Source organism: Podarcis gaigeae (assembly GCF_964106915.1).
Source record: "Podarcis gaigeae genome assembly, chromosome: 6".
NCBI lineage: Eukaryota > Metazoa > Chordata > Lepidosauria > Squamata > Lacertidae > Podarcis > Podarcis gaigeae.
The window spans coordinates 20299196-20324029 of NC_139682.1; the positions used below are offsets into that span (position 1 = coordinate 20299196).

General features: G+C 43.0%; 2 protein-coding genes and 1 long non-coding RNA gene across 12 annotated transcripts in view; 1 reads left to right on the plus strand and 2 right to left on the minus strand.

The window, feature by feature from the left end:
• Positions 1 to 2209: 2209 nt before the first annotated feature.
• Positions 2210 to 6294, minus strand: LOC310847218. The gene is made up of 4 exons (XR_014565671.1): positions 6148 to 6294; positions 4925 to 5045; positions 3487 to 3557; positions 2210 to 2358 (listed from the first exon to the last, which is right to left on the minus strand). It is a non-coding gene; the product is annotated as an uncharacterized lncRNA (long non-coding RNA).
• Positions 6295 to 8879: 2585 nt separating this feature from the next.
• Positions 8880 to 22020, plus strand: LOC310847134 (retinol dehydrogenase 10-like). Of its 2 annotated transcripts, XR_014565664.1 has the most exons (6): positions 8880 to 9541; positions 12135 to 12233; positions 12440 to 12585; positions 14687 to 14818; positions 16128 to 16369; positions 21749 to 22020. XR_014565664.1 is itself a non-coding variant. In XM_083744694.1 (5 exons), the coding sequence occupies exons 1-5, from the start codon at positions 9086 to 9088 to the stop codon at positions 16204 to 16206; spliced, it is 912 nt and encodes a 303-aa protein (XP_083600820.1). In that variant the 5' UTR covers positions 8880 to 9085; the 3' UTR covers positions 16207 to 17605. The 2 variants fall into 2 exon arrangements, 1 of the variants encoding a protein (XP_083600820.1); XM_083744694.1 differs by lacking the exon at positions 21749 to 22020 and having other exon boundaries at positions 16128 to 17605.
• Positions 19600 to 24834, minus strand: part of STAU1 (staufen double-stranded RNA binding protein 1) — a 39882-nt gene continuing 34647 nt past the window's right edge. For all 9 annotated transcript variants that reach the window (XM_083744308.1, XM_083744304.1, XM_083744305.1 and 6 more), the window contains 4 exons: positions 24089 to 24405; positions 23031 to 23153; positions 22030 to 22115; positions 19600 to 20613 (listed from right to left, as the gene is read on the minus strand). In XM_083744308.1, the coding sequence (XP_083600434.1) occupies positions 20526 to 20613; positions 22030 to 22115; positions 23031 to 23153; positions 24089 to 24405 (614 nt within the window). In that variant the 3' untranslated portion in view covers positions 19600 to 20525. The remainder of the gene's footprint in view (positions 20614 to 22029; positions 22116 to 23030; positions 23154 to 24088; positions 24406 to 24834) is intronic.

The following is a 24834-nucleotide window of genomic DNA, read 5'->3' on the forward strand; positions in this document are numbered from 1 at the left end:
CCGCAAGTCTTTTCGTCTTGCGAGTTTTTCGTCTTGCAAAGCACGGTTTCCCATAGGAATGCATTGAAAATCAATCAATGCGTTCCTATGGAAACCGCCTTCAGACCAGGTCTGGGGACAGTCTGTCCCCCGACCTCTTCTGAAGGCCGACGGGGGGCGAAAGTCTTTGCTTCCCCCCCCCCCGCCTTCCCGGGACAGCGGAGACTTCTCCGCTGTCCTGGGGCGATTTTAAAATGCTGGCGGGCGGCAGCAAAGGCTTCGCTGCTGCCTGCCAGCATTTTAAAAACCCCGGGACAGCGGAGGACTTCTCCGCTGTCCGGGGCGATCTTAAAATGCTGGCGGGCGGCAGCACTGCCGCCCGCCAGCATTTTAAAATCCCCCGGGAAGGCAGGCAGGGGGGACAAAGACTTTTGCCCCCCGCCCGCCTTCAGAAGAGGTCCAGAGGGCTCTCCAAGCTGCGGATAGCAGCCTGCTGCCCCACGCGGGGCAGACATTCGCAGCTTGGGGAGCCCTGCAAGACTTCCCCTGCAGGGCTCCCCAAGCGGCGAATGTCTGCCCCGCGCCAGGGGCGCTCTGCTTAAGAGCGCCCCTCGCGCAGGGCAGCAGGCTGCTATCCGCAGCCTAGGCGGGAACTCTTCTGAAGGCTGGGGGGAGAAGGGCTTTTCTTCCCACCGCCAGCCTTCAGAACAGCCTTCTGAATGTTGGCGGTGGGGAGGAAAACCTTCCTCCCACCGCAAGTCTTCAAGACAGGTCTGGGAACAGAGAAGCGCTGCGCACCTTCCCCTCTGTTCCCGGACCTGTCCTGAAGGCTTGCGGTGGGAGGAGGGCTTTCCTCCCCACCGCCAACATTCAGAATGCTGTTCTGAATGTTGGCGGTGGGGAGGAAAAACCCTCCTCCCACCGCAAGCCCCGGGAACAGAGGAGAAGCGCTGCGCACCTTCCCCTCTGTTCCGGGACCTGTCCTGAAGGCTTGCGGTGGGAGGAGGGCTTTCCTCCCCACCGCCAACATTCAGAAAGCTGTTCTGAATGTTGGCGTGGGGAGGAAAAACCCTCCTCCCACCGCAAGCCCCGGGAACAGAGGAGAAGCCCTTCGCGCCTTGTCCTGTTCCCGGACCTCCCACCGCAAGCCTTAGGACAGGTCCAGGAACAGAGGAGAAGGCACGCTGCGCTTCCCCGCTGTCCCCCGAGATTTCCCTATGGGCTTTCGTCTTGCGAAGCAAGCCCATAGGGAAATTCGTCTTGTGAAGCCGCTAAAAAATCGGAAAACCCTTTCGTCTTGCGGGTTTTTCGTTTAGCGAGGCATTCGTCTTGCGGGGCACCACTGTACAAGAGTCCCAAAGTAGCAATACCTCCTTCCCCCAAAAGAGCTATGTGGGCACAATGCCCCCTCAGGGATCCCAATTAAGAATCACAGGTGTGTGGAATCATTCCAGTTTTGGAAGACAGACAACTTAGTAAAGTTTTTTGTAAAATCAGTCCCGTTAAGTTCCTAGCCTACTAAAATGGGGCACCTAAGCTCAACACACAGGATGGTTTCTCCCCCACAGCAAGCAGAAATGCAATGGGCTGCCATCAGGATAGCCCTCCATCTACCTAGCTGACCATTCCCTCCCTGGATGGAATTCCTAGTCGCCTATGGTGATCACACAAGAAGTTAAGAACTATTGGTGACCTATATAGAATTGTGGGGTCCTTCCTAGGACATTCCCTTCCACAAAACTCTTACCTGCTAGCTATGCAAGAGTTGCACCCAACCACTTAAATCAGGCATAGGCAAACTTGGCCCTCCAGTTGTTTTGGGACTACAACTCCCACCATCCCTAGCTAACAGGACCAGTGGTCAGGGATGATGGGAATTGTAGTCCCAAAACATCTGGAGGGCCAACTTTGCCTATGCCTGACTTAAATGAAGAGAATGGGAACAGTGCTGATAAGGCCCTGAACAGCAAAATTAAGTGTGTACTTGTGAAATGAAGCCTGTATCTGTGGGACAAGTAGCGCCAAACATATGCAACTATAAGACTGTCTGCCCCAGTAGGCTTTTGCATCTGACATACTTTTTAGCACTTTCCCATCCAGCTGTAGTCTTGCCCCCAACTGCCCCTTCTCTAAATGATGGCAACCCCTGGTGAAACAGCGTCAGGACAAGCCCTGCAAACCGAGGAATGTTCCTGGGGAAGGAGAGGAGAAAATTACCCCGTGCCACCACTGAAAACTCAAAGCTGCTTTTTAATTTGCCACGGTGCAAAGCCATGCATTTATTGTACAGCAACACTCATGGGACACAAATAATTTCTCCTTCAAGTCTCAGCCGTTCTGCTTCAAGCCATCCATCCATTGGGCAGGAACCAGGAACCCCTGCGCCTGTTGAAAAACAGAGAAGGCTTAGCCACCCATCAACTGCAGGTAGGATTAAGTTAACTACCATGCTCGTGTGCCAACAAAGCCATGTGTTACTAACTTATGTCTTCCTTCCGATTGAGGGCATGATCATTTTATTCTAGTTATTAACGAATGCTTGCAACAACAGCAAAAAAAGCTTCCTGGTTGACATGACAAAGAGCAGCTGCTTTGCACCCCAGAACAACCAGGCTTCTTCCTCCATGACAGCCCTTAAAATATTTGAAGATGGCTATGAAGCTGAGGCTCCAATACTTTGGGCCACCTCATGAGAAGAGAAGACTCTCTGGAAAAGACCTGATGTTGGGAAAGATGGAGGGCAGAAGGAGAAGGGGATGACAGAGGAGGAGATGGTTGGACAGTGTTCTCGAAGCTACTAACATGAGTTTGACTAAACTGTGGGAGGCAGTGGAAGACAGGAGTGCCTGGCGTGCTCTGGTCCATGGGGTCATGAAGAGTCGGACACGACTAAACAACAACAAGTAATATCTCCTTCTCAGGGGCTCTTAAATCTGCCCTGAAGCCAAAACAGTAAAGGGCTCAACAAATAAAGGCTGTTACATTAGCTCTTACAGTAAAAAAATGTTGCAGAAATTTGAATTGTTTTATAAAACTGGCCATCTATTCAAAGGCAAGGAAAGCATTTATCCATCTATTCACACAAGTGCAATAATCATTCAATAGGGAGGTACGTTACACTAGGTAGGTAGATCTCAAATCTACCCTCCTGCACCAGCTACGTCATAAACCAAAGAATCAAGAGGTCAGCAGTCTTGGGAAAGTTGCCTGCACCTTCTCATTATCCACAACCCTCATGCTCCCACCATCATGAAAATCCAGCAAGCAGTGTGCATTTATAGCAGAATATTTACCATTAGGCTTCTGTCTTTGAAGTGCAATACAAAAGCATGCAATGTTAGATTTGGACATCAGTGGAATCAGACCATCTGGCTAGAACGCATGTTTTATCAGCATTGCCGATAAGATGGGGAAAAAAGATTAAGTCATCATGTACCACTGAATAGCACACCATGTGAGCGCCCTGCCACAATCTTCTAGATGGGATTTTGGTCTTACAAAACTTACAGCACTTGGAAGACTTCACAATTTCCCTTGCCATCCTCCCAAGCATTCAGTCTGACATACGGTCCTGCAGTCTGAAAAAAGAAACAGGGAGCATAGTAAAGAAAGGGAAAATTTTGCTTTGTATTGCACCAGTGAATTTTCAAACAAACACATGCTTTAGGGCAGCAGGGTATCACACAAGATGGGGGGGTAGTGCATAAGCCTCAAGGCCTGTGGGGACAGGCTCACATAAGACAGAGTCAACATGATCATAAAACTGCGTATGAATGGGCCTTTTGATTTCACTTGCAACACCAGAACCTGCAGTGCTATGCCTACTTCAGGGGAATAACTAAACTCAAAATAGGATTTCCAAGTTCTATTTTGTACAACCCTGCAAAGATTGCTCAGAATGTGCGGCTGACAGTTTAACCCAATACAGTGGTACCTCGGGTTAAGTACTTAATTTGTTCCGGAGGTCCGTTCTTAACCTGAAGCACCACTTTAGCTAATGGGGCCTCCTGCTGCTGCCATGCCACTGCCACGATTTCTGTTCTCATCCTGAAGCAAAGTTCTTAACCCGAGGTAATATTTCTGGGTTAGCGGAGTCTGTAACCTGAAGCGTATGTAACCCAAGGTACCACTGTACAGATGCTCACTTCCCACTGGAACCAATCTGTCGCTGAATGATATCCTGAAGTGGCCTCGCATGATCATGGGCTTCTTTGAACTATTTAGTCCCTGCATACAGAAAACGAGGCTTTCAGGGAGACTTCCAGACTAGCCCTCACCACCCCTCTAAGTTTCCCATGTACAGAAAACTGACTGAGAAGCAATTATGCAAAGACCCACTTGAAGCCTAAGGTTTACCACCAGTCCCCGTTTTTCAGTCGGCTGCTTGATTTATACCAGGTACACTTAACTTCCACATGTCGTTAACCTCCCAACTCCCATCTTTACATCATATTAATTGTATTATAGTTTAATTACTTTTTAAATTATTATCTTTTACAGCTTTCTGTGTGGTGTGTTTGCTTTCATTTTTGCAAGTCCCATTTGAGTTCTGGTTCTGGGGAAAAAGTGGGATATAAATAATAATTGACTTTAATACTGGCCAACTTTAGGGTTGCTTTAAGCGTTATGGGGGGTGGGAGGGAAATGTGTCTTAATACAGAGTATACGTCCTTGCTTAGGCATGCCTGATGACTTGCCATCTGAGATGTTGTAGGCATTACGAAATTACTGGTAAAGATGATGGGTGGGGGAAATCTGAAATTGAGAGTGCTACAGCCACCTAGTGCATTCATGTCAGTGAAGGAAGGATTTGAACCTAAAGCCCCCCCACACACACACACACAATCAACTTCCCTGCTACAGCAACACACGTAAGATTCCTAAGACGCCCTACTCAGGTTAACTTTTCTAAATTAAACAGAACAAGAAAATGCAAAGCCCCTACCTTCCATGCTTCTTGTGTAGTATCAGAGCAAGATGTTCTTCTTTCAAGGTTTTATTTCAAGTCACCCATCTCTTCTGCATGGGCCCACCTCAATGATTACAACTTCAGGCTCACTTCGATCCTAAAAATGATACAGAAAACCAAAGAGCTGTCACTTTATTTAGTTTTGAACCAGGAAGAGGCTGCTGTAAAAACAGATTATGCTGATGTCGTCAGACAAAGATCTGGCTAAAGCAGCAACAAATCAACACTGTCGCTCTGATGGGGAAAAAAGTGTTGGTCATCACAAACATCAGCTAGAGACCATAGCAAGGGACAGCTGCCACACACAAGAAACTGTAAGGCTACTTCTAGTTACTGTTTTAAGGACTTTGAACCATCTGTTGTTTTATCAACAGGAAGGCTTAAATTGCACAGAAATTAGAACTGTGCCCCCAACTGAATGAATGGTATCTTCCAGCCACATAGCCATCCCTGGAATTAAATTCAGCTGCCGTATGCAGCAGTTTGGGAGACAAATTGCAACTATACATCAGAATTCTGGAATACTTGGTGAATTTGACAATGAAGCTGCCTAACCAAAGCACAATGGCTAAAAAATTGTGGGCAGTGGGTTCAAAAACACAGCAACAGCCAACATATTGTAAGCTGCATATTAATTCTGCAGCGAGATACACAAATTTGGGTTTACAAAAAGCAGCCTAGTCTAACACCCTGTTCTCAGAGGCCAAACCAACATACTGAGTTGATTCCTGATTGAAAGGTACTTTTGACCCATGTGCTACTCTAGTAACAGAAAACTTCAGTACAAAATAGTTACACAAAAACCACAATCTTTCCTTTAAAAATTTTTACAAATAGGCAACGATCAGGCACTCACATGTGTGCTCAATTAAGTTTTATTATGAATTTTAAGGTGTTTACTCAAAGCACAGTGCGTACCATGAAGATACACCCCTTAGTACCATATTAACATCTAGAAATGAACTGTTAAAAGAGCAGCCAGCAGAACCTACTGACTTCACATTAGAGTAAGAGGCAGTATAATCCTAGTTTAATTACTCAAAAGCAAGTCTCGTGTAGTTCAACACGTTTAACTCCTGAAAAATGAGGATTGCGGCTTTCAACCTTTTGTATGTGGAATATTAACAAACTTAAACCCTTTAACACATCATTGGTGGCCGGTGTCTCCATGAAAAATAGGATTGAAGGCGGAAACTCACACGTGTATTCTGATCGTGTGTGGGTTTCAGGTGACTCCATCGCCTCCTTGCGCCCAGCTCGATTTTTGCAGCAGTTCGCTCTGTACATGCCTAGCGGCATCGTCGCCCTAAACGGAAAGACACCCACCACAGTCAGATTAACCGAGAGAGATTTGCTCTTGCAAACTGCATGAATTGGGCTCAAGAGAATCTCAACCGCCCTCCCCTCTCGCTGTTAAAACACTGGTGCATCAGACAGATTCTGGCTGTAACAGCAAAGAGATCAACACTGACGCTCTGATGGGGAAAAAAGTTTTAAGTCATCATGTGCACCAGTTAGGATCCGATCGGTATGGCTGCAATTTGAGATACGCGGGGGGAGGGGAGATTTTTAAAAGTCGAGCTTTTAAGAGCATGCAAGTGAACTGGCCCCCCCAAGGGGGGGGGACCCCACATAAGGAAAAACAACGAGAAAGCTTCCCCTCTGCAACAAGTTAGCCCTCGGCGGTTGCAAAACTCAACGCTTCGAATGCGAAGCAACGTTCCCACCCGCACCCGCCCCGGATTTCCTAACCGAGAAAATAAAGCGGACAATATAGGGCGAAGGGGGTTAAAGGGGTTCTGAGGAACAGCTCGAACCAGCACGCATCGTGTAATAAACAAGGAAGGGAGCCGATGGCAGAGGATTCCCCAGCCCCAGCACCCAACCGCTTCCCCAAAAGGACATCTTACCTCCACGGAAGCCACATTCGAAAAGAACGAGGAGGCGTGCGTGCGCTCTTATATAGCCCATAGCGCCTCACTGCGCACGCTCTTCTCAAGGCACTTCGGGAAATGTAGTCTTTAGTAGCCCGTGGGGTGTGGCTTCTATGCGCTGGGAGTCCTGCCCGCTTTTTTACCAGATGCTGGTGAATAGGTCAAAAATGGTAGGGGCAGACTATGCCCTAGGCAGGGATTTAAAAACACCCCATATAAATATGCCATATAGGTGTATAGATAGATCCAAGTTTCCCTCTTTTCCAGGGACGTCCCTGATTTAGAGAAGCCATCCTGGTTTCTGATTTGAGCCCGGAATGTCCCAATTTTCCTCAGGATGTCCCTGTTTTCATTTTCATTTGAAAAATGTTGGAGGGTATGGAGTTATCTAACCCCCGAGCTGTCTGAAGGCAATGCTATATAGGGACTTTAAAAAACGTTTTATTATGTTTTTATATATGTTGGAAGCTGCCCAGAGTGGGTGGAGCAACCCAGTAAGATGTGTGGGGTATAAATAGTAACATTATCATTATGGAATGGGACATCCCTATTTTCATCGGAGAAATGTTAGAGGGGATGGAGATGGAGAATTGTTATAATTATTATTGCTTATTTAGTATACTGTGTCATGCTTGATTGCTACAGTGAAGTATAAATAGAAACGTGATGTTTTTGTTCCAAAGTTAGAGGGTGTAGCATCTCTTGGAACAGTCAATGCCATCTTCTGGACTGGTTGTAAAAAACAAGGTAGATCCTTCAAGGCTGAATTCTGCTAACTAATCTATAAAGCTCAGCAAGTCATGCTTTTGCATGTAGAAGGTCCCAGGTCCAGTCAATAGTATCTCCAGTTCAAGAATCAAGTAGCAAGCAGTAGATAATGCGCGTCTGCTCTTCAAGGGTCACTTCCAGAGCAGATGGCTTTACTGGACTCAGAGGGGACCAACAGTCTTTGATATAAGGCAGTTTCCAACACCCAAGGATCACACAGGGCAGTTTACAGTTTAGGTTGTGTACATGCTATACCTTTAAAACACATTCACAGTACATTCCCCACCCCTCATGAGCTATAGCTTTTTAAGGTTTACTGTGAGGAGTAAACTTCAGTGCCCAGAATTCTTTGAGGCAAATAATGTGTTTCAAATGTGATTTAAAGGCAAAAGTGTCTACACAGCTTTAGAGGAAATTCTGCCATGCCTTTGCACTGAACTTTTGTGCCTTTGCACAACTTTTGTGTCTGCGTTTTCACTTTTTGAAATATGGCAACCCCATTCAGAATGGGACACTGACCCTCAGCTTCCTTCTCCTGTGTTGCCCTTGTAGAACTTGGCAGGAAGGGAGATTAGAACGAAAGTATAATTAGTTGGCTGTGCCTCACATTGGCTGTTGCTCCACCTACTGTTGGACTCCTGCTTTACACCTGTCATTACCAAAGGACAGCAGCAGCCACTCCTGGATGCAACTGAATGATCCGATCATACTCAATGGAATAACTAGACAAAGTTGTCCCCCTCCAGTGGAGACTGAGTGGCCACAACAGTGACTCATGGTTGTTGTTGTTTTGTTCTTATAGGAGTCTTTAGTTTCTTCTTCTTGTTGTTGTTTAGTCGTTTAGTCAGGTCCGACTCTTTATGACCCCATGGACCAGAGCACGCCAGGCACTCCTGTCTTGTTTGGTCAAACTCATGTTGGTAGCTTCGAGAACACTGTCCAACCATCTCGTCCTCTGTCGTCCCCTTCTCCTTGTGCCCTCCATCTTTCCCAACATCAGGGTCTTTTCCAGGGAGTCTTCTCTTCTCATGAGGTAGCCAAAGTATTGGAGCCTCAGCTTCAGGATCTGTCCTTCCAGTGAGCACTCAGGGCTGATTTCCTTCAGAATGGATAGGTTTGATCTTCTTGCAGTCCATGGGACTCTCAAGAGTCTCCTCCACTTTAGTTTCTTAATCCATTGCTTTGCCATCACAGCCTACTAGCAGTACTTTCATTACATGCTAGAGTGTACCAGTCTGCCGCTTGGGAATTACTGACGAAATGCCTTCATTGTTGTCCAAATTCCACCCTCTTAGTGGTAGTGGTTGCTATAATCTCTTAAATCTTACTTTCCCCATAAATACAGCATGTCTGATTGCATTGTCCGAAGGCTTCTCAATGCACTAGCCTTACAGAGATTTCATTCTTATTACTGTCTCCCCAGAGATCCAAGACAATGTCTGTGCTTGTAGACTTTCTTATACTTACAGCTAAAGTATTTGGCTACATCATCCATGCTCTGCTTCGGTGGGTAAAGAAACCTGCAGAGAAAAGAGTCACTAATGAAATCTGCCTGATAACAGGTGCAGCCAGCCCAACTGGCATTGGGAGGTTTTTTGCATTGGAATTTGCCCGACGAGGAGCAACACTTGTTTTGTGGGATATAGATACCGAAGGCAATGAAAATGCAGCCAGGGAAGTTCGCAAGCTGGGAGCGAAGGCTTACATTTATACTTGCGATGTGAGCCGGAAGGAAGAAGTCTATAGCGTTGCCGAGTATGTGAGAAAGGATGTGGGCAATGTCACAGTCCTGGTCAACAATGCTGGCATTGTAGCTGGAAAGCCCATCTTACAGTGTCCTGATGAACTGCTGGAAAGAACCATGAGGACTAACTGCCATGCTCACTTTTGGGTAAGTGTGTATCCTATGAAACAGGAATCAGGCTCCTGAATGAGAGGAAGGCTGAATTGTGAACCTGCAGCTCTTGACAGTCAGTATAGCCCAACTGAGGAGATGAAGTAGGCAACCACCTGGAGTGCAAAACATCCATGCAGAGAGCATCTGTGTCAGCTGTGAAAATACCGGGGAATGGGGAGCAGAAGAGAGTGCCCCTTTTTGCACCTTTGGAAGATGCATATAGAAGCAGTTTAGCAATTATTTGAGGCAGTATTCCTCCCAATCCATCTGTATCCATGGCACTGGCTAATTAGACCATAAACTGTGACAATGGTGATAGATGTTCATAGATTATTGGCATGCCTTACTAATATGTTTGATTAATGGTGTCTGGGAATGGCAGTGTTAGTACATTAGAATCCAGATTAATTAGTCTGGGAAACATCAGTGTAATAATATTCTTATTTTCATCTTTAGTTTAAGCAATTTCATTCTCTTCCTTACTTTGTGATGGGTGTACTCTTGATATATGCTTCTCAGCAAATGATGAAGTATGTGGCTCAAAATACATTAGTTATATCAGATGTTATATGTTTCAAGTATGAAATTTCTGATATTTCTATCACAGTATTCAATGTAGCATATGATAACACCGATGAATAGAAATATACAACTGACTAAAAATATGATAAATGAATTTAAATATTGGCCTTAGAACCAGCTTTAAAATCTGTAATAATAGTTTAACCCTGCAGAAGGCCGATGCCTTCTTAACAGATAGCACAACGGAAAATCCCATGGAAGGACTTCCACTAGTGCAACAGGGTTCCCTCCCCCCTGAAAACCCCAGAACAGCACATGTGAGGTGTTGGGGGGGATCATCATCATCATCATCATCATTTTTAATTTGTATACTGCCTTTCTATCTTACAATACTCAAGGCGGTTTACAAGCTGAAGAAACAAAAACTGTACATCTTATAACAATCTGGAAAGCTGAAATGTTTGTGCTGGTGGAATGAACACCACAGTGCTATGTTGAATTCTTCTCAAAATTTCTGATCTTTGCTTGGCAAGCTCAATGCTGTATTCATACGGTTTGGCACATAAAAGGTCGTATCCCAACTACACATTTAAAGCAATCTTATACCACTTTAAGTGTTGTGACTTGCTTCAAAACACACACACCTGGGAACTGCAGTTCGTTACAGGTGCTGGAAATTTTAACTCTGTGAGGGGGTCGCCTAGCAACTCCCAGCACCCTTAACAATCTACAGTTCCCGTTTTTCTTGGCAGGGTGGTGAGCCACGACTGTTCAAGTGGTAGAAGAGAACATTAAATTCATGGTGCAGATATGACCAAGGAGTTATGCAAAAGGCTATATCTTGTAATTATTCAATCAAGTTTGCCCAGCTCACTCACGCAGTGTGGATGGGTAGCTTTGCAGTAGCTAATTCTGAAAAGCAGCTTATCAGTTCCGTCTTGCAGAACATGGCCTGGCTCTCATTAATCCTACTTTGCAGAGCCTGAAAAGATGGAGAGACAATCAAATGGAGGGCAATTTTAAGAGGATTGCAATGAAAACTAATCTTGTTACACTCTTTTATCCTTGTCACATGTGCTATTAAGACTCAAATTTCTGAAGGAATTTTGAATAGGCATTAATGTTTCTTACTTGGAAGAAGAAAAGGGGGAATTGGGAAATACATGGATGAAAGCAAAGTTGTGGTGGCTCCTCTTCTTTCTAGGTGAACGATTAGTCAGAAAATCTTTGGAAAATAGACAGAGACCTCCAGACACTCCAAGCCAGAGTGTTTGCATCTTGTCTGCATTAAGCTTGGGTTTGTTCAACTCCACCCACTTGAAAATAAAATAACAATAACAATAATCATTTGTTATTTATACCCCATTGGTCTGGCTGGGTTTCCCCAGCCACTCTGGGTGGCTCCCAACAAAATATCAAAAACATGATGAAACATCAAACATCCCGCCCTGTGGAAGGGCCTCCCATCGGATGTCAATTGAAATAAACAGCTATCTGACTTTTAGAAGACATCTGAAGGCAGCCCTATTTAGGGAATTTTTTTAATATTCTGTTGGGAGCCGCCCAGAGTGGCTGGGAAACTCAGCTAGAAGGGCAAGGTATAAATATATTATTATTATTACTACTACTACTACTAATAGCCACCAATAATTTTACCTACATTGTATCCTGTAACAGTAAAAAAACTAAACAGATTTCTGCTAATAGAAAGAAAATGGAACTACTTTGATCTCTATTTCTAAAATAAAAAAAATAATACTGATGAAATACATGTAAAAAAAGTTGGTATAAATAAGAGCTAAGCTTAGAAGAAGTCAAAATTAAGAAATATTACCCTTGTGTATACAATGATATATTTAATAGGACAGTTGTAGTGTGTGCGTGCGCGCATGTGTGTGTTTACATATTTATAATAAAAGAAACTAAACAGATTTGTTCTTATATTCTGCTGGTACCTTTGCAAAGCAGGCCTTCAAACATTACAACTGCTGCTTACTAGCTGCAAATCTGAACACACAAAAAGGAAGCATGAGTATAATCAAAAGTCTCTTATCCCCTTTTGCAGACAGTCAAGGCTTTTCTTCCACAAATGATTGAGAGAGATCATGGCCACATTGTGACAGTCGCAGGATCATTTGGACTTTTTGCAACAGGTTGTCTGGAGGTTGGTAAGCGACACGTTGACGGAAGTTCACAAAAGCTAAATTGCCACTTTGACATTTGCATGATTTATGTCTATAATCCATCGGTTCCCAAGGCCAAGCATCACTAATGATGCAGGGCATCTCTCTCATTGCAGGGTCTTACTAAAACAGCGGTAGAGCCCCTAAGTTAAGCATGTAAACGGGAAAATGTTGCTTGTTTCCTCAGGGTTACTGCGCTAGCAAGTTTGCCGTGGTTGGATTCCATGAAGCTCTGAGCCATGAGCTGAAAGCCAAAAGAGTCAGTGGTGTGAAGACTACCCTCGTTTGTCCATATTTCACAGACACTGGCATGTTCCATGGCTGTAGAATCAGGTAACGCTGCACTCAGTTTTGATGTTTTGTTTCTTCACTTTTTTTTAATAAATATTTTTATTAGTTTTCCAACACAATTATACATTTTTCTCTATGTTTTAACAAATTAATCTTTTTTGACTTCCTTCCGCTTCTCTGGCAATCATCCATATTTACTCTTCAGTACGCATTCCCTTGGTTGTATGGCCATTTGTCTTCCCTCCCCTTTCTATTTCTTTTTGACAATACATCTCAAACTTTTACAGTGCTTCTTGAAACCCCATTAGCGTTGTTTGCAATTCACATACATTTTTCAGATAATCTACAAACTTTCCCCAATCTTCGATGAACTTTTGGTTTCGAACATATCTTATTTTCCCAGTCAATCTGTCCAGTTCTGCATAGTCCGTTAATTTCATTCTCCATTCTTGTATCGTCGGTACTTCCTCTTGTTTCCACTTTTGTTCACTTTTTATGACTACTTTTGCTATGTTTATAGGTTTCTAATTTATATATATGTTGCAAGCCACCTTGAGCACGGTTTTGACTTTGGAAAGGGGGTGTACAAATAACATGAATGGTTGGTTGACACTCACACAGATTCCTAAAAACACACACACACCAACTTGATCCCGGGTTCAAGGAATGCACCTACTCTTAGTAAACTTAGCTGAACAACAGAACATTCTGCCCCTCTCCCCCTGGTGCACCCCCTTAATCTGTTGTAAGGGTTCCCCCAACCCTTTTCAGAGGCGGCATGAGTCACACACCAAGAAGTTGGAAGCCCTGTCACTGATGGGATGGTTAGTTAAAGGCCACCCATTCATTTCAACAGCACATTGAAAGGTTCAGAATGGATTCAGAGCCACTCATTTCTCAATGAGTAGTGGGAAATGTAGACTGGCTGTAAGCTTCCATTCTTGGACGTTCCAGTCTTTAACCTACGTAAAATACCACCTCTGGTAACCAAGCAGGGCATCATCAGGACATGATGCCATCAGGGGAAGGGCTTCTTATCTCTCCAGGCCAGAACTCTGGCATGAAGTGAGGTGAACTCTACCCTAGACTGAAATCCCTTAGCACAAAATTCTCCTCCTATCGTCAGCTTTTGAAATTTAGTATATATTCATCTATAATAGGAGTGGCAAACAGTAGGCCTGGGGGGTTGAATGCAGTCTTCCAGGTGTGTATGTGTGTTCACCTCTGGCTTTTGTGTGACTTACCAAACAAAGAGTCATAATATTCAGTGTGATGCCTGAGGCAGAGAAAGAAGGAATGGAGAGATGTCCACTTACTTAATTTGAATTGTTCCATGGATTACTGACTCATCCCTTAGCTGCTTGATTCTTGCAGGGGAATATATTGTTCACATGATTAATGACAGGGTTCGCCAAGCCGTAACGATACCTTGAACTCACCTTATATAGAACAGAATCAGCAGATCCATATTTAGACTTTGTTACAGCGACTCCACTCTGGTTCAACGATTCATGCATTTCTGCAATTAATAATGTTTTTATTCTGTCTGAAGTGGTTGCTGCGAAGTGTTAACTTGGAACATTGTTAATAGGGGCAGTGGTTCATCTGCGAGGATGGAAAATCAAAAGGTTTCTAGCTAAGGGTGGGCCTCGTGGCTTGGTTTCCAAGAAAGAGCTAGATTACACAAGAGAGCAAAGCAAAACAGAATCACACCCACCTACAATTAATATCAATGATCGCCAAATAAGAAACTGCCATATATCCAACTCAAGACTGTTGGTCCCTTTTAGTTCAGTATCGTTGTCTGCTCTGGAAGTGACCTTTAATGGCCAGACAGTGGCGTTTTCTACTGCTTGCTACTTGATTCTTGAACTAGAGATGCCAGACTGGACCTTCTACATGCAAATGCATATATCGCTGAGCTATATAGACCAGTTGACAGACTTCAGCCTTGCAGGGTCTACCTTGCTTTTTACCTAAATCCTGAGATCCACAAACTGGAGCCTGGACCAAAAGCAACACATCGAGAAAGAATTCTGCACCCACAAATTTGTTTTGAGCTGCAGAACTGAGCAATGCTCTTTCCACACGAAAGTTGACACTGCTTCCTTTCCCTCAACATGCATTTTTTTTCTTTTTCTAGGCAAGAACTGGAAACCCTACTTTCTCCCTTAAGGCCAGACCAGTTTGTGAAATCAGCAATGCACAGAATAGTTCAGAATCAGCATGTGATCTACGTCCCCAGAATGCTGTACCTTGTGGCCATTTTAAAAAAGTAAGTCACTGTATTCAGGAACTGGCAGACCTATGACTGCTTAATAGGGGTGGGGGTGGGGAATTGGACAGCGTTGAGAGTTTACTGCAGCCAATAAAGGCTAAAGCAGTGTTTCATGAGCAAGGAGTCAGGCCAGACCTCAGTGCCATAGCCCACTTGCCTTGCCCTCATTGACCATGCTGTAGCCTTTTGGCTGGACCAAGGCCAGCATCAGTAACCTATAAAAATGTTACACTAACAAAGTTACTAATATGTATATATAAATCAGTATCAGTTCATTTTCCTTCTGACACACTCTCTCTCTCAATCTCCTGAGTTCTCACCCAAGGTCCAAACAAACACTCAGTTCATTCACAAGTCTCCCAAGATCCTGGAAGCAGCAGACATCATATCACTTGAGTTTCACATTTTAGACTTGCTTTTTATGGGCATTCTCCTGGTAGATGGGTCCTTCCTCAGGGCTGCTCAAATATGTGTTCTATTCACCTGCAACCTCCACACCCAGTTCCAGGTGCAGAAGGTTTGTTGAGTTTCCCAGGGGGTCCAAAGGATGGGAAAAGAGCCCCCCTCCAACCACAACTCTTTCTTCACCCTCTATCCTCTCCCTTCTTCTCCAGAGCCAAGATGGAGAGTTTTCATGTGGAGGGGATGCACACTGAAACATTACTAATTAAGACACAATAAGACTCTGGTGGAAAACGTTTATTGTTGGTAGTAATTCTTTCCATGTTGAAAAATGCCGGAGTTTAGGAAAGTCCCTTTTCACATCTGACTCACTAACCCCTCACTTTGGTTTCTGTTTATGGATTGGGTGATAACTGGGTAAATCCTTTCTGCTCACTAGAAGCGTGGTTCAACGCTATGTATAGGGTGAGTCCTTTAAAAGAGGCCCTGTGGATACAGAGTACACATGTTCCATGGGGCCTCTTTTAAAAGGCTCACCCTGTATTTCATAGCAGCACCCCAAAGGGCCCGATTCTGCAACGTTCCAAACATGTTGTGGGAGGGAGGCCAAAGCAGATATAAAGACAATTAGTTGGATACAACACATAAAAAGCTAAAAGGTAGCTCCGTTGGTTCATAAGAACAGAACGACAAAATCCGTACTTGGGCAATAACTTTACTATGCCCAACCAAAATGTCACAAATTCATGGCAAGTTTGTAGTCAGTCTCCAGCAATATCTGGGGAAGTGACAGGTTCTGCAACCCTGAAATAAGGGGTGGGAATGAGACTTGTTATTTGTGCTCCCAATATTTCAGAGATGCTTTTAAACAAAGCTACAATTTTTCCTTCTCTCTCTTCCTCAGTCTCCTTCCTTGGGATGTTCAAGTTCTTATTCAAAAATTCCTGGGACTGGACAAATGTATTCCACAAAAAGCTAAATAAACTATCACCATTAAGTGGCTGGAAGGTGAAAAGGATGAAAAGTGTTGTCCTTTTGCATCACTGCTTCGGTAGCAAGATTTCCGATTCTAAATGCAGGCAAAAAGGACAGATGAAATCAAAGTTTGGCATTCAAGATTCACTGGAATATTCTGGTTTTGCACAGGTAACGTACATGCAAGGGCTCTCTTTGTGAGCATTTATGTCTTTGGCTATCGAACAATTGCTGGAGAATCTCTTTCAACATTCAGCGTTCAAAAAGATCAAATGATACAGCAGGTAGAAACATTTTAAGCATTGACGGAAAATAAGAGATTTCCTTCCTCCGCAATATTTAATCCATTCTTATTTGGGGGTGTTTCACTTGACTTTCCATTATATTCTGAGGTATACACCAGAATCTTTCTTCAGGAAACCGACTTGATAAACCTCATTTTCAGCTCCCTATCATTGCAGAGATATAATCTGAGTTGAATGATGCCGGCCTTGGAGGCAGCCTGTAACAATGGATCTGAAGTATGCATTACTGTGTATTGTATTAAACCCCATGATAACACTTTTGGGTCACCTATTTTCCAGCTGTTCGTTTTATATAGGAGAATGGAAAGGAATAGGGATACAGCCATTTTAGGAAGTAGAATTTAATGCAGAAGACAGGGATTTCTAACAACAGCTACACATTCCTAGCAAGTCAGGCAGAACATGTTTGTGGGATGTTATTGTCCTTGCTCAAGAAACTAAGCCTATGTGAATAAAACAGTTATGCATTTTCCACCTTGTTTATCTCTTCTTCCAACTTCCCACAATGCTTCTCCCTTCATCTTGTGTTCCAACACAACCAACACCATTCAAGACATGTAATTGCTCTGATAGCTCAACTGGTAGAGCATGAGACTCTTAATCTTAGGATCGTATGTTTGTGGCCCACACTGGGCAAGATTCCTGCACTGCACCACTAGGTGACCCTCGTGGTCCCTTGCAACTCTATTCTGACATTGGAGACAAATTGACATGAAGCAAGCTGATCATTGCAACTGACCTGGGGCTGTTGAGTCCTACAATAGCTGGAGTGTTAACAGGTCCCACTCCCCTGATGTAGGATAGGAACATGTCCCAAGACAAACAGGTATCGGCCAGTCAAGAGATATTTGGTATCTCTTGGTATTGGCCAGGCAAGAGATATGATGCAGACCACATGCACACAGATGGTCAGAGAGTTACAAAGCTTGCAGTGTAACACTGGAGCTTAATTGAACATATTTTTTAAAAAAGTTCACATGTAAGGGAAACATTCATAATGGGTGGCATCAAGGATGTTTTGCTGCTCTGTGGGAAGTGTCAGAAAACCAGTTATGTGTATGGAAACTGAAGAGATACAAACTCAGAATATTATTTACAACTTGGCCAGGTTATATACCAACTGTGCAAGAACAGTAAGAGTATTCTTATGTAGCCACTAAGGTTATCTTCTCCCCTACCCACACCTGTACAGAAGAAGTGGATTGTGTGAACAAAGTACATTAAAAGGAAATAGCACACCCAAGTTATCTAAACTAATGTAAAAATTCACTTTTGCCAAGTAGAAGACCATTAAGATTCTGGGGAAATGGCATAAACAACAAAAATAGTATCCAAAAAGCCATTCTGTAATAGCCTTGAGATGATTCAACCTACCAAATGCTGCTGCCTTCTCTACTCATTTCAGTGCATTTTGTATAGACCCCATTAAGGTAAAAGGAGATTCAGTAGAATCGGGTATATGAAGATACTATCTGTACACCACTCAACTTAGGCACACCCTGCTGATAAAGGGAAATGCCCATAGCTATGGAAAAAATAAGCCTAACCTTTGATTGAATATACCCTGAAAATAACCTGAAGGAACTTAGAATTAGGAGCACTTAACTTAGCCTTAGTGAATCAGAGTCCGGCTACAAAAAGATGGATTCCCAGCATTAATTGGAAGCTAAACCTTAGCTGAAGAAACAGTGAAAAATACAAATAATGTTGTGAAAGAAGGGTTAGGTTTAGGTTTAGGTTTAGGGTTAGGGTTAGCAGTTGTTACAACTGCTTTGAGATTTGGGTTCTTTTTTAAAATCAAGTGTTACATAAATCTTATGAAATAAAATCATTAAGAAAGTTCCATGCAAATTCTGGAGTCAGTGGACCGGGAAGGTAATACTGGTATTAAGACACAATGTAACGGTTAATACCATGGATGAGCTTAACACACACCCTCCCAATCCTTTATATACAGAGAATAACCCTGGTCTACCTTACAGGATTGTTGGAATGATTCCAGAACACGTATGTAAAGTATGTTGAGCACTAAGGGAAACTGCCAGGGAAATTGCCATATGAAGTATTATTCTGAATATCCTCAGTTTTGGATCCATTTGTGTCGAGAGATTTCAGACCAACTTTTATAGGTTTAGCCCTTCATCTTTGCTCATATTAGCACAGGAAATATATATATATATATATATATATATATATATATGCAGGTTTTGGTGTCCTCGGGTGTCTTCCCGTGTAAAAGTTGGGGTGTCTAGGCGACGTTTCGACGAGGTCTCACTCGTCATCTTCAGGCTGGTGCTTTCGGCTTCTTGTTACTGGAACAGAGCGGGATCTCAATGTTTGAGTTCCTATAAATACTGTAGAGGGGGTGTGGTTCCAGTAACAAGAAGCCGAAAGCACCAGCCTGAAGATGACGAGTGAGACCTCGTCGAAACGTCGCCTAGACACCCCAACTTTTACACGGGAAGACACCCGAGGACACCAAAACCTGCATTCCTGTACCCGTGAAAATCTACGAAAGCATATATATATATATATATATATATATATATATGTGTGTCAGCCAGATCTTGCAATCCCTACACAGATCTGGCTGACACAAGCCACAAAACCACAGCTCGCCCCTATACACGAAGCCAAGCCAAAGCACAACTAAGTGCAATACAGCCATCTTCTCAGGAAAACTCTTCACAAAGTTCAAGAGGTCAAGACACAAAGACTTTAGCAACTAATCCACACCTAATGACCCACCTAAGTGGTACTCAGGATATCACTCAAGAAATCACTCAAGGTATCTCTCAAGTAATTAAGGAACAAAAGAAGAAAAGGCACACTAGCCTGGGAACTTCCTCTCTGCCCAGAACATTGGAGGCTAGACACCACACCCCCTCTACAGTATTTATAGGAACTCAAACATTGAGATCCCGCTCTGTTCCAGTAACAAGAAGCCGAAAGCACCAGCCTGAAGATGACGAGTGAGACCTCGTCGAAACGTCGCCTAGACACCCCAACTTTTACACGGGAAGACACCCGAGGACACCAAAACCTGCATATATATATATATATATATATATATCGGGGAACAAAGAAACCCACAACTTTAGTATTTACCATTTATTGGTGACAAACACTAAGTTTTACTTACATTCCATGGGGAGAAAAAATTCCAGCGTAAACAATGAACTGAAGCAGTACTTAACTTGCAAGGCTATCGTGCTTTACCTGGACCATATGCAAAAACTTTATTGCACACACCACTGTGTGCAATAAACACAACATCAAAAGCAACACAGTTTATATATAAACATAGGTATTTTTTTTCAGCCCTACATGGAGATGTAATTAAACAGTATAAAGCACTCAAGGAAAATCAATCTGCAGTTTTATATGCACTACATTGAGATCATATCCTGTACTGTACTGAGTTTGTGTGCCTTTATATATAGACACACACACACACAATTTTTTTAAAAAACAAAGATTAGAGACCATTTAAACTTCTGCTGCATTCAAGTCCCGCCCCCCCCCCAATATTCTAGAAATCAAAATGATCAAATGAAGTTTTAAAATTCCTAAAATGTGTAATTTATTCAACCGTTCAATAATTAGGCTAGACTTGCCTAGCCAGCTTTGTTTTCATTCAAATGGCAGGCACACAGTTGTTTCCAGTGAAATTCTTTTACAATTTCATTAAAAACAAAAGACCAAACATATACATGGATATGATCTTCCCAAGTTAGTTCATAGGTAAGTGTTATCAGACAACAAAAGTTTCTAAACTGTGCTATATTTCTAGGTACAATTAAGAAACTTTTCTCTTCTTTTTAAATGAAAAATTTATAGTGTCATTCAAAACAATGTAATGAAACTAAAAATTTTATCACTGTTTGAAAAGCAACGGTTATGATTTAGATACTACAGTGGATTGTGACAACTGTAGCGCTCTAAAACAGTTAGGTTACATTAATTAGGAAGCATTTGATTTTCTCTGGTGCTTTCAAGGTTTGGGTCCAGTCAAGCCTTTTTTAGGCAGTGGTGTCCAGTGTTTGTCCCAAAGTGTTTGAGCTAGCCGGTTTGAGGAGAGGGTCGTTTTCCATTTCTTGCTTCACGCATCTAGAAAAAAAAGGGAAAAGGGTTTTTTCTTCCTAAAGGGAACCACGCTTGGGATTATGGATCTCTCAGCCAGAATTGTGGCACTTTCAAACTCATGCCAAGAGGCATATTTCCTTTGAAATAGCAAACTCCCACAGTCGCATTTATCCATTGATTTTAAATGTGCTGCCAGTAATGCAATTAAACTAGTGCTGGCAAGAAAACTCTGCTCCGCTAGCTTAAGACTAGGACCCTCGTACCTATGGGACCGCCTCTCCTGGTATGCCCCGCGGAGGACCTTAACGTCCACAAATAACAACACTTTGGAGGTCCCAAGGGGCAAGATGGTTAGATCGGTCTCAACTATGGCCAGGGCCTTTTCAGTACTGGCCCTGACTAGGTGGAACGCTCTGGCACCAGAGACTAGGGCCTTCCGGGACTTGACATCTTTCCACAGGGCCTGCAAGACGGAGATGTTCCGCCTGGCCTTTGGTTTGGACTCAGTCTGACCCTTATGTTTCCCTCCCCTTATGGTTTTGATTTATGGGCTACTATTAAAATGAGGGACGCGGGTGGCGCTGTGGGTAAAACCACTTGCCGATCGTATGGTCGGCGGTTTGAATCCCCGCGGCAGGGTGCCCTCCCGTCGTTCGGTCCCAGCGCCTGCCAACCTAGCAGTTCGAAAGCACCTCCGGGTGCAAGTAGATAAATAGGGACCGCTTACCAGCGGGAAGGCAAATGGCGTTCCGTGTGCTGTGCTGGCTCGCCAGATGCAGCTTGTCACGCTGGCCACGTGACCCAGAAGTGTCAGCGGACAGCGCTGGCTCCCGGCCTATAGAGTGAGATGAGCGCACAACCCTAGAGTCTGGCAAGACTGGCCCAAACGGGCAGGGGTACCTTTACCTTTATTAAAATGAGGCTGCATTTTAAATTGTATTTTAACCCATATTTTAATAAATCGAGTTTCTTTGGGGGGGTGTTTGTCCCCCCCCATTATGTTTTATTGTAATTTTATTGGTGTTAGCCATCCTGAGTCCGGCTCTGGCCGGGGAGGGTGGGGAATTTTTTTAAAATAATATTTATTTATTATTTATTTAAGACGACTCTGCAAAGCACACCTTGAGAATGGGTACAGTTAATGATGGTCAGCTTACAGCAACACATTCAAAACCTCAAAGAAACATGAACAACAGGACATGTTGTTGGAAGAAACCGAAACTAGACTAGCTGTGATACTAAATGGACAACAGCTGGGCATAAACCTGCTTTCCCACTCATCTGCCAATGTGATACAAGGTTGATTTTTATAACTCTCCATGTAAACAAATACTTCTCTAAAGGCAAATGATATTTCTGTGAAACGGTTAGAACGTTGTGGCTGGGTTTTTTGTTTAGTAAAAAAGGAGGTAAATGCTAGAAAAGATCATTTTCACTCACACAGACATTGGTCCATTTCCTGTTCTTGGCATCTCTGTACTTTGTTGGTCCAACTCAGACAGCAATTTTAAGATGTTTAATGCAGCCTGAAGAAGGAAAAGATTGAATTAAATGTCTGCATATAACATGGATGTTTTATGTGTCTGAAGTCACTGAATTAAGCTTTTATATTACTGGTTTTAGGTTGTATTTTTGTTTCAATGATTTCTTCTTTTTATTTAGACTGTATGCCACTTGAGATATTTTTGAAATGTTAGGTGGTTCATCAATGCTTATAAATAAATAATGGATGCATGTTGTGATAAATGGCTGGAAGAATACTGGGCAATGTGTATTAAAAACACCCAACACTCTGCTAAAGTTGGACATTCATGTACACAGAAATGAAAGGGAATTGTTCCATACAGGATTTCTGTGGCCTCAATTAGCAGACTTGCCATTTTCCCATTTCCAAGCTGCACAGAATGAAGATCATTTCTCATGGATAAACTGGGCAAGTTAGGTATGCAAATTTAAGAACTAGGGCTCAGCATGGGAAGAATGCCCTGTATGTAGCCTAAAGTTCTGGCCAACTCAGAACTCTGAAACTAAGGCTTCTACGACAAAACTTTTTGCACCACTGTAGGTTTCTCTTTTGTAAGACACACCAGCATGAGATATCTGAGCAGTGAAATCTACTAGGATGGAGCATCTCAGAGAGTTTAAAAGCAGCTGGCTCAGTGAAGATATACTGTTGTTTAATGGGAAAGTGTGCTGGTTCCTAATTCACACTGGCTCCCTCAAGTAGAGCAGCAACAGACACCTACACATTTCACAAACTGTCCTCCATTAGTCAACATTTGTCATCACTCCAATGGGTTTTTCTTGGACCCAAAGAGAAAAAAACCTTAAGATACCTAATCTAGACTCCCATCCATCTGAATGTTTAAGTGATCACATTGGAGGAAGTTAATGACTGGTCCACAATTCATTTATATAAAATCAGCTCCACGTTCTCTTACCATATCGTGGCAAGATTCAACATCTTTTCCAATTCCATGGCTGATCAGTGGCGGCTGAGCGGAACAATTTATAAGAGACACAAATTCGTTCTTGTTGTTTTTGGGAAAATCTTTGTATTCAACCTAAGAAAAAAAAGTTTGAATTATTTCCAAACAGGTGTCCCCCAACCCTCTAAGCAAGCTCTTATTTGCTCCCCAGAACTCTCATTAGTACTGGAACATTGATATAGTAACAAGCAGGAACTTCTCCCAGACAGAAAAAGATCCCTGTTCTTGTCTACTCCAAACCACAGTGAAAAGAAAAGAAAAGAAAAACCTCATCTATCTTTCAGGTGTTCTGCATGTGATGGAGAACTGGAGGTGGGCTAAACTTTCACTCTACTCATGTGAATTGTTTCTTGTTAGAATGGTCCTCTAAAATGTAGGAAAGTGGTACACCAGGAAGGGCTTTTATTGGGCATCTCAAGGAGTATGCTACTTCCCTATATGCAAGGAGATTGCTTCCTCAGCAACATTCTAAAACTGGGGGAAGCTCTCACCTGCAGGGGAGCCTAGTCCAGAAAAAGTCAATTGCATAATTATCCTGATCATGTAGATTGGTATACATGTAAGAATGGAAAACAAGTCAAAAAGTATGCTGAATCTAAATGTCTCTGAGGAAGAAATTCAGACATACACTTTAACTGCATGAGCCGCCGCCTTCTTCAAAGAGAAGAGGCTCTGGCGCAAGCCATACAGAGATGAACAGAAGTTATTTAAGTGCAGTGTCTGATGGACAGGGCTATGTTTTTGTTGAGTAATTAAACAGACAACGCACAAAAAACATAGGAACAGCCTTCAAGTTGAATACTAGCTGGGAAATGTTCCATTTTTAAAAGTGTAATATATTGGTTTTCAACAGTAACTCCAAAAGCATAGGAAACTTTCTGTCTTAGGCAAAAGGCTGACATGCATGAATTGGTACCCGCCCCATGTGGTTTTGTGAAATAAGGTTTTTATTGAGCAAGTCAAATCCTATGAAGAGACATCTTGAATTATGCTGCTTGCAACCGATTTACCTGGATTCCCTGAACACCGGAAAGGTAGTCCAACTGTTCGGAAGGTCTAGTGAGAGGTCCGTGGGGCACATGGCCCGAGGAGCTGTTTTTTAAAATGGTCTCAGCGGTAGGAGAAGTGCCACCGTATAATAGCTCTCTAGCAATCATAGCTGTCACAGTAGCCATGGCAGGATTGGGGGCTGCCCTGTTGAACTCTTTGGTGTGGTGTCCTTGATTAACTCCTACAGCCTGTGCAACCTCAGGGACCATGGGAAGAATGCCAGCAGGAAGCTGCTGATGGCTGAGATAAGGCATCCTGAACTCATCCTCTTTATTACCTATTAACGAGTCAGAACAAACAAAAAAGGTTTCATTAGTTGGCAAGGGTCTGGTCATACACAAAATGGCAGATCACAGAGCACAAAATCCAAAATCGCTTCTGAAATCCAAACCCTATCCTGGCCTTCAGCAAGATGGTAACATTCCTTCTGGGTCTAATGTGTTTTATTCTGATAATGATTTCACATTGCTTTTCCCAAAGCACTTTGCAAAAAATAAGGCTAATGTCCCAAGCAATGCCTGATATGAGCTGAAACTTTGAAAGTCTTTTCCAAATAGAAAAATAAATCAATCAGTATTTTAGTTTTATCAGAGTGGGTTAAAAAATAAATAAATCTTGCATCACCCTCTGCGCATGCATTGCTCTGGAAATAAGGAAATGGTCAAACCTTTATATTACTGGGCCAGCAAACTTATTTTCACATATG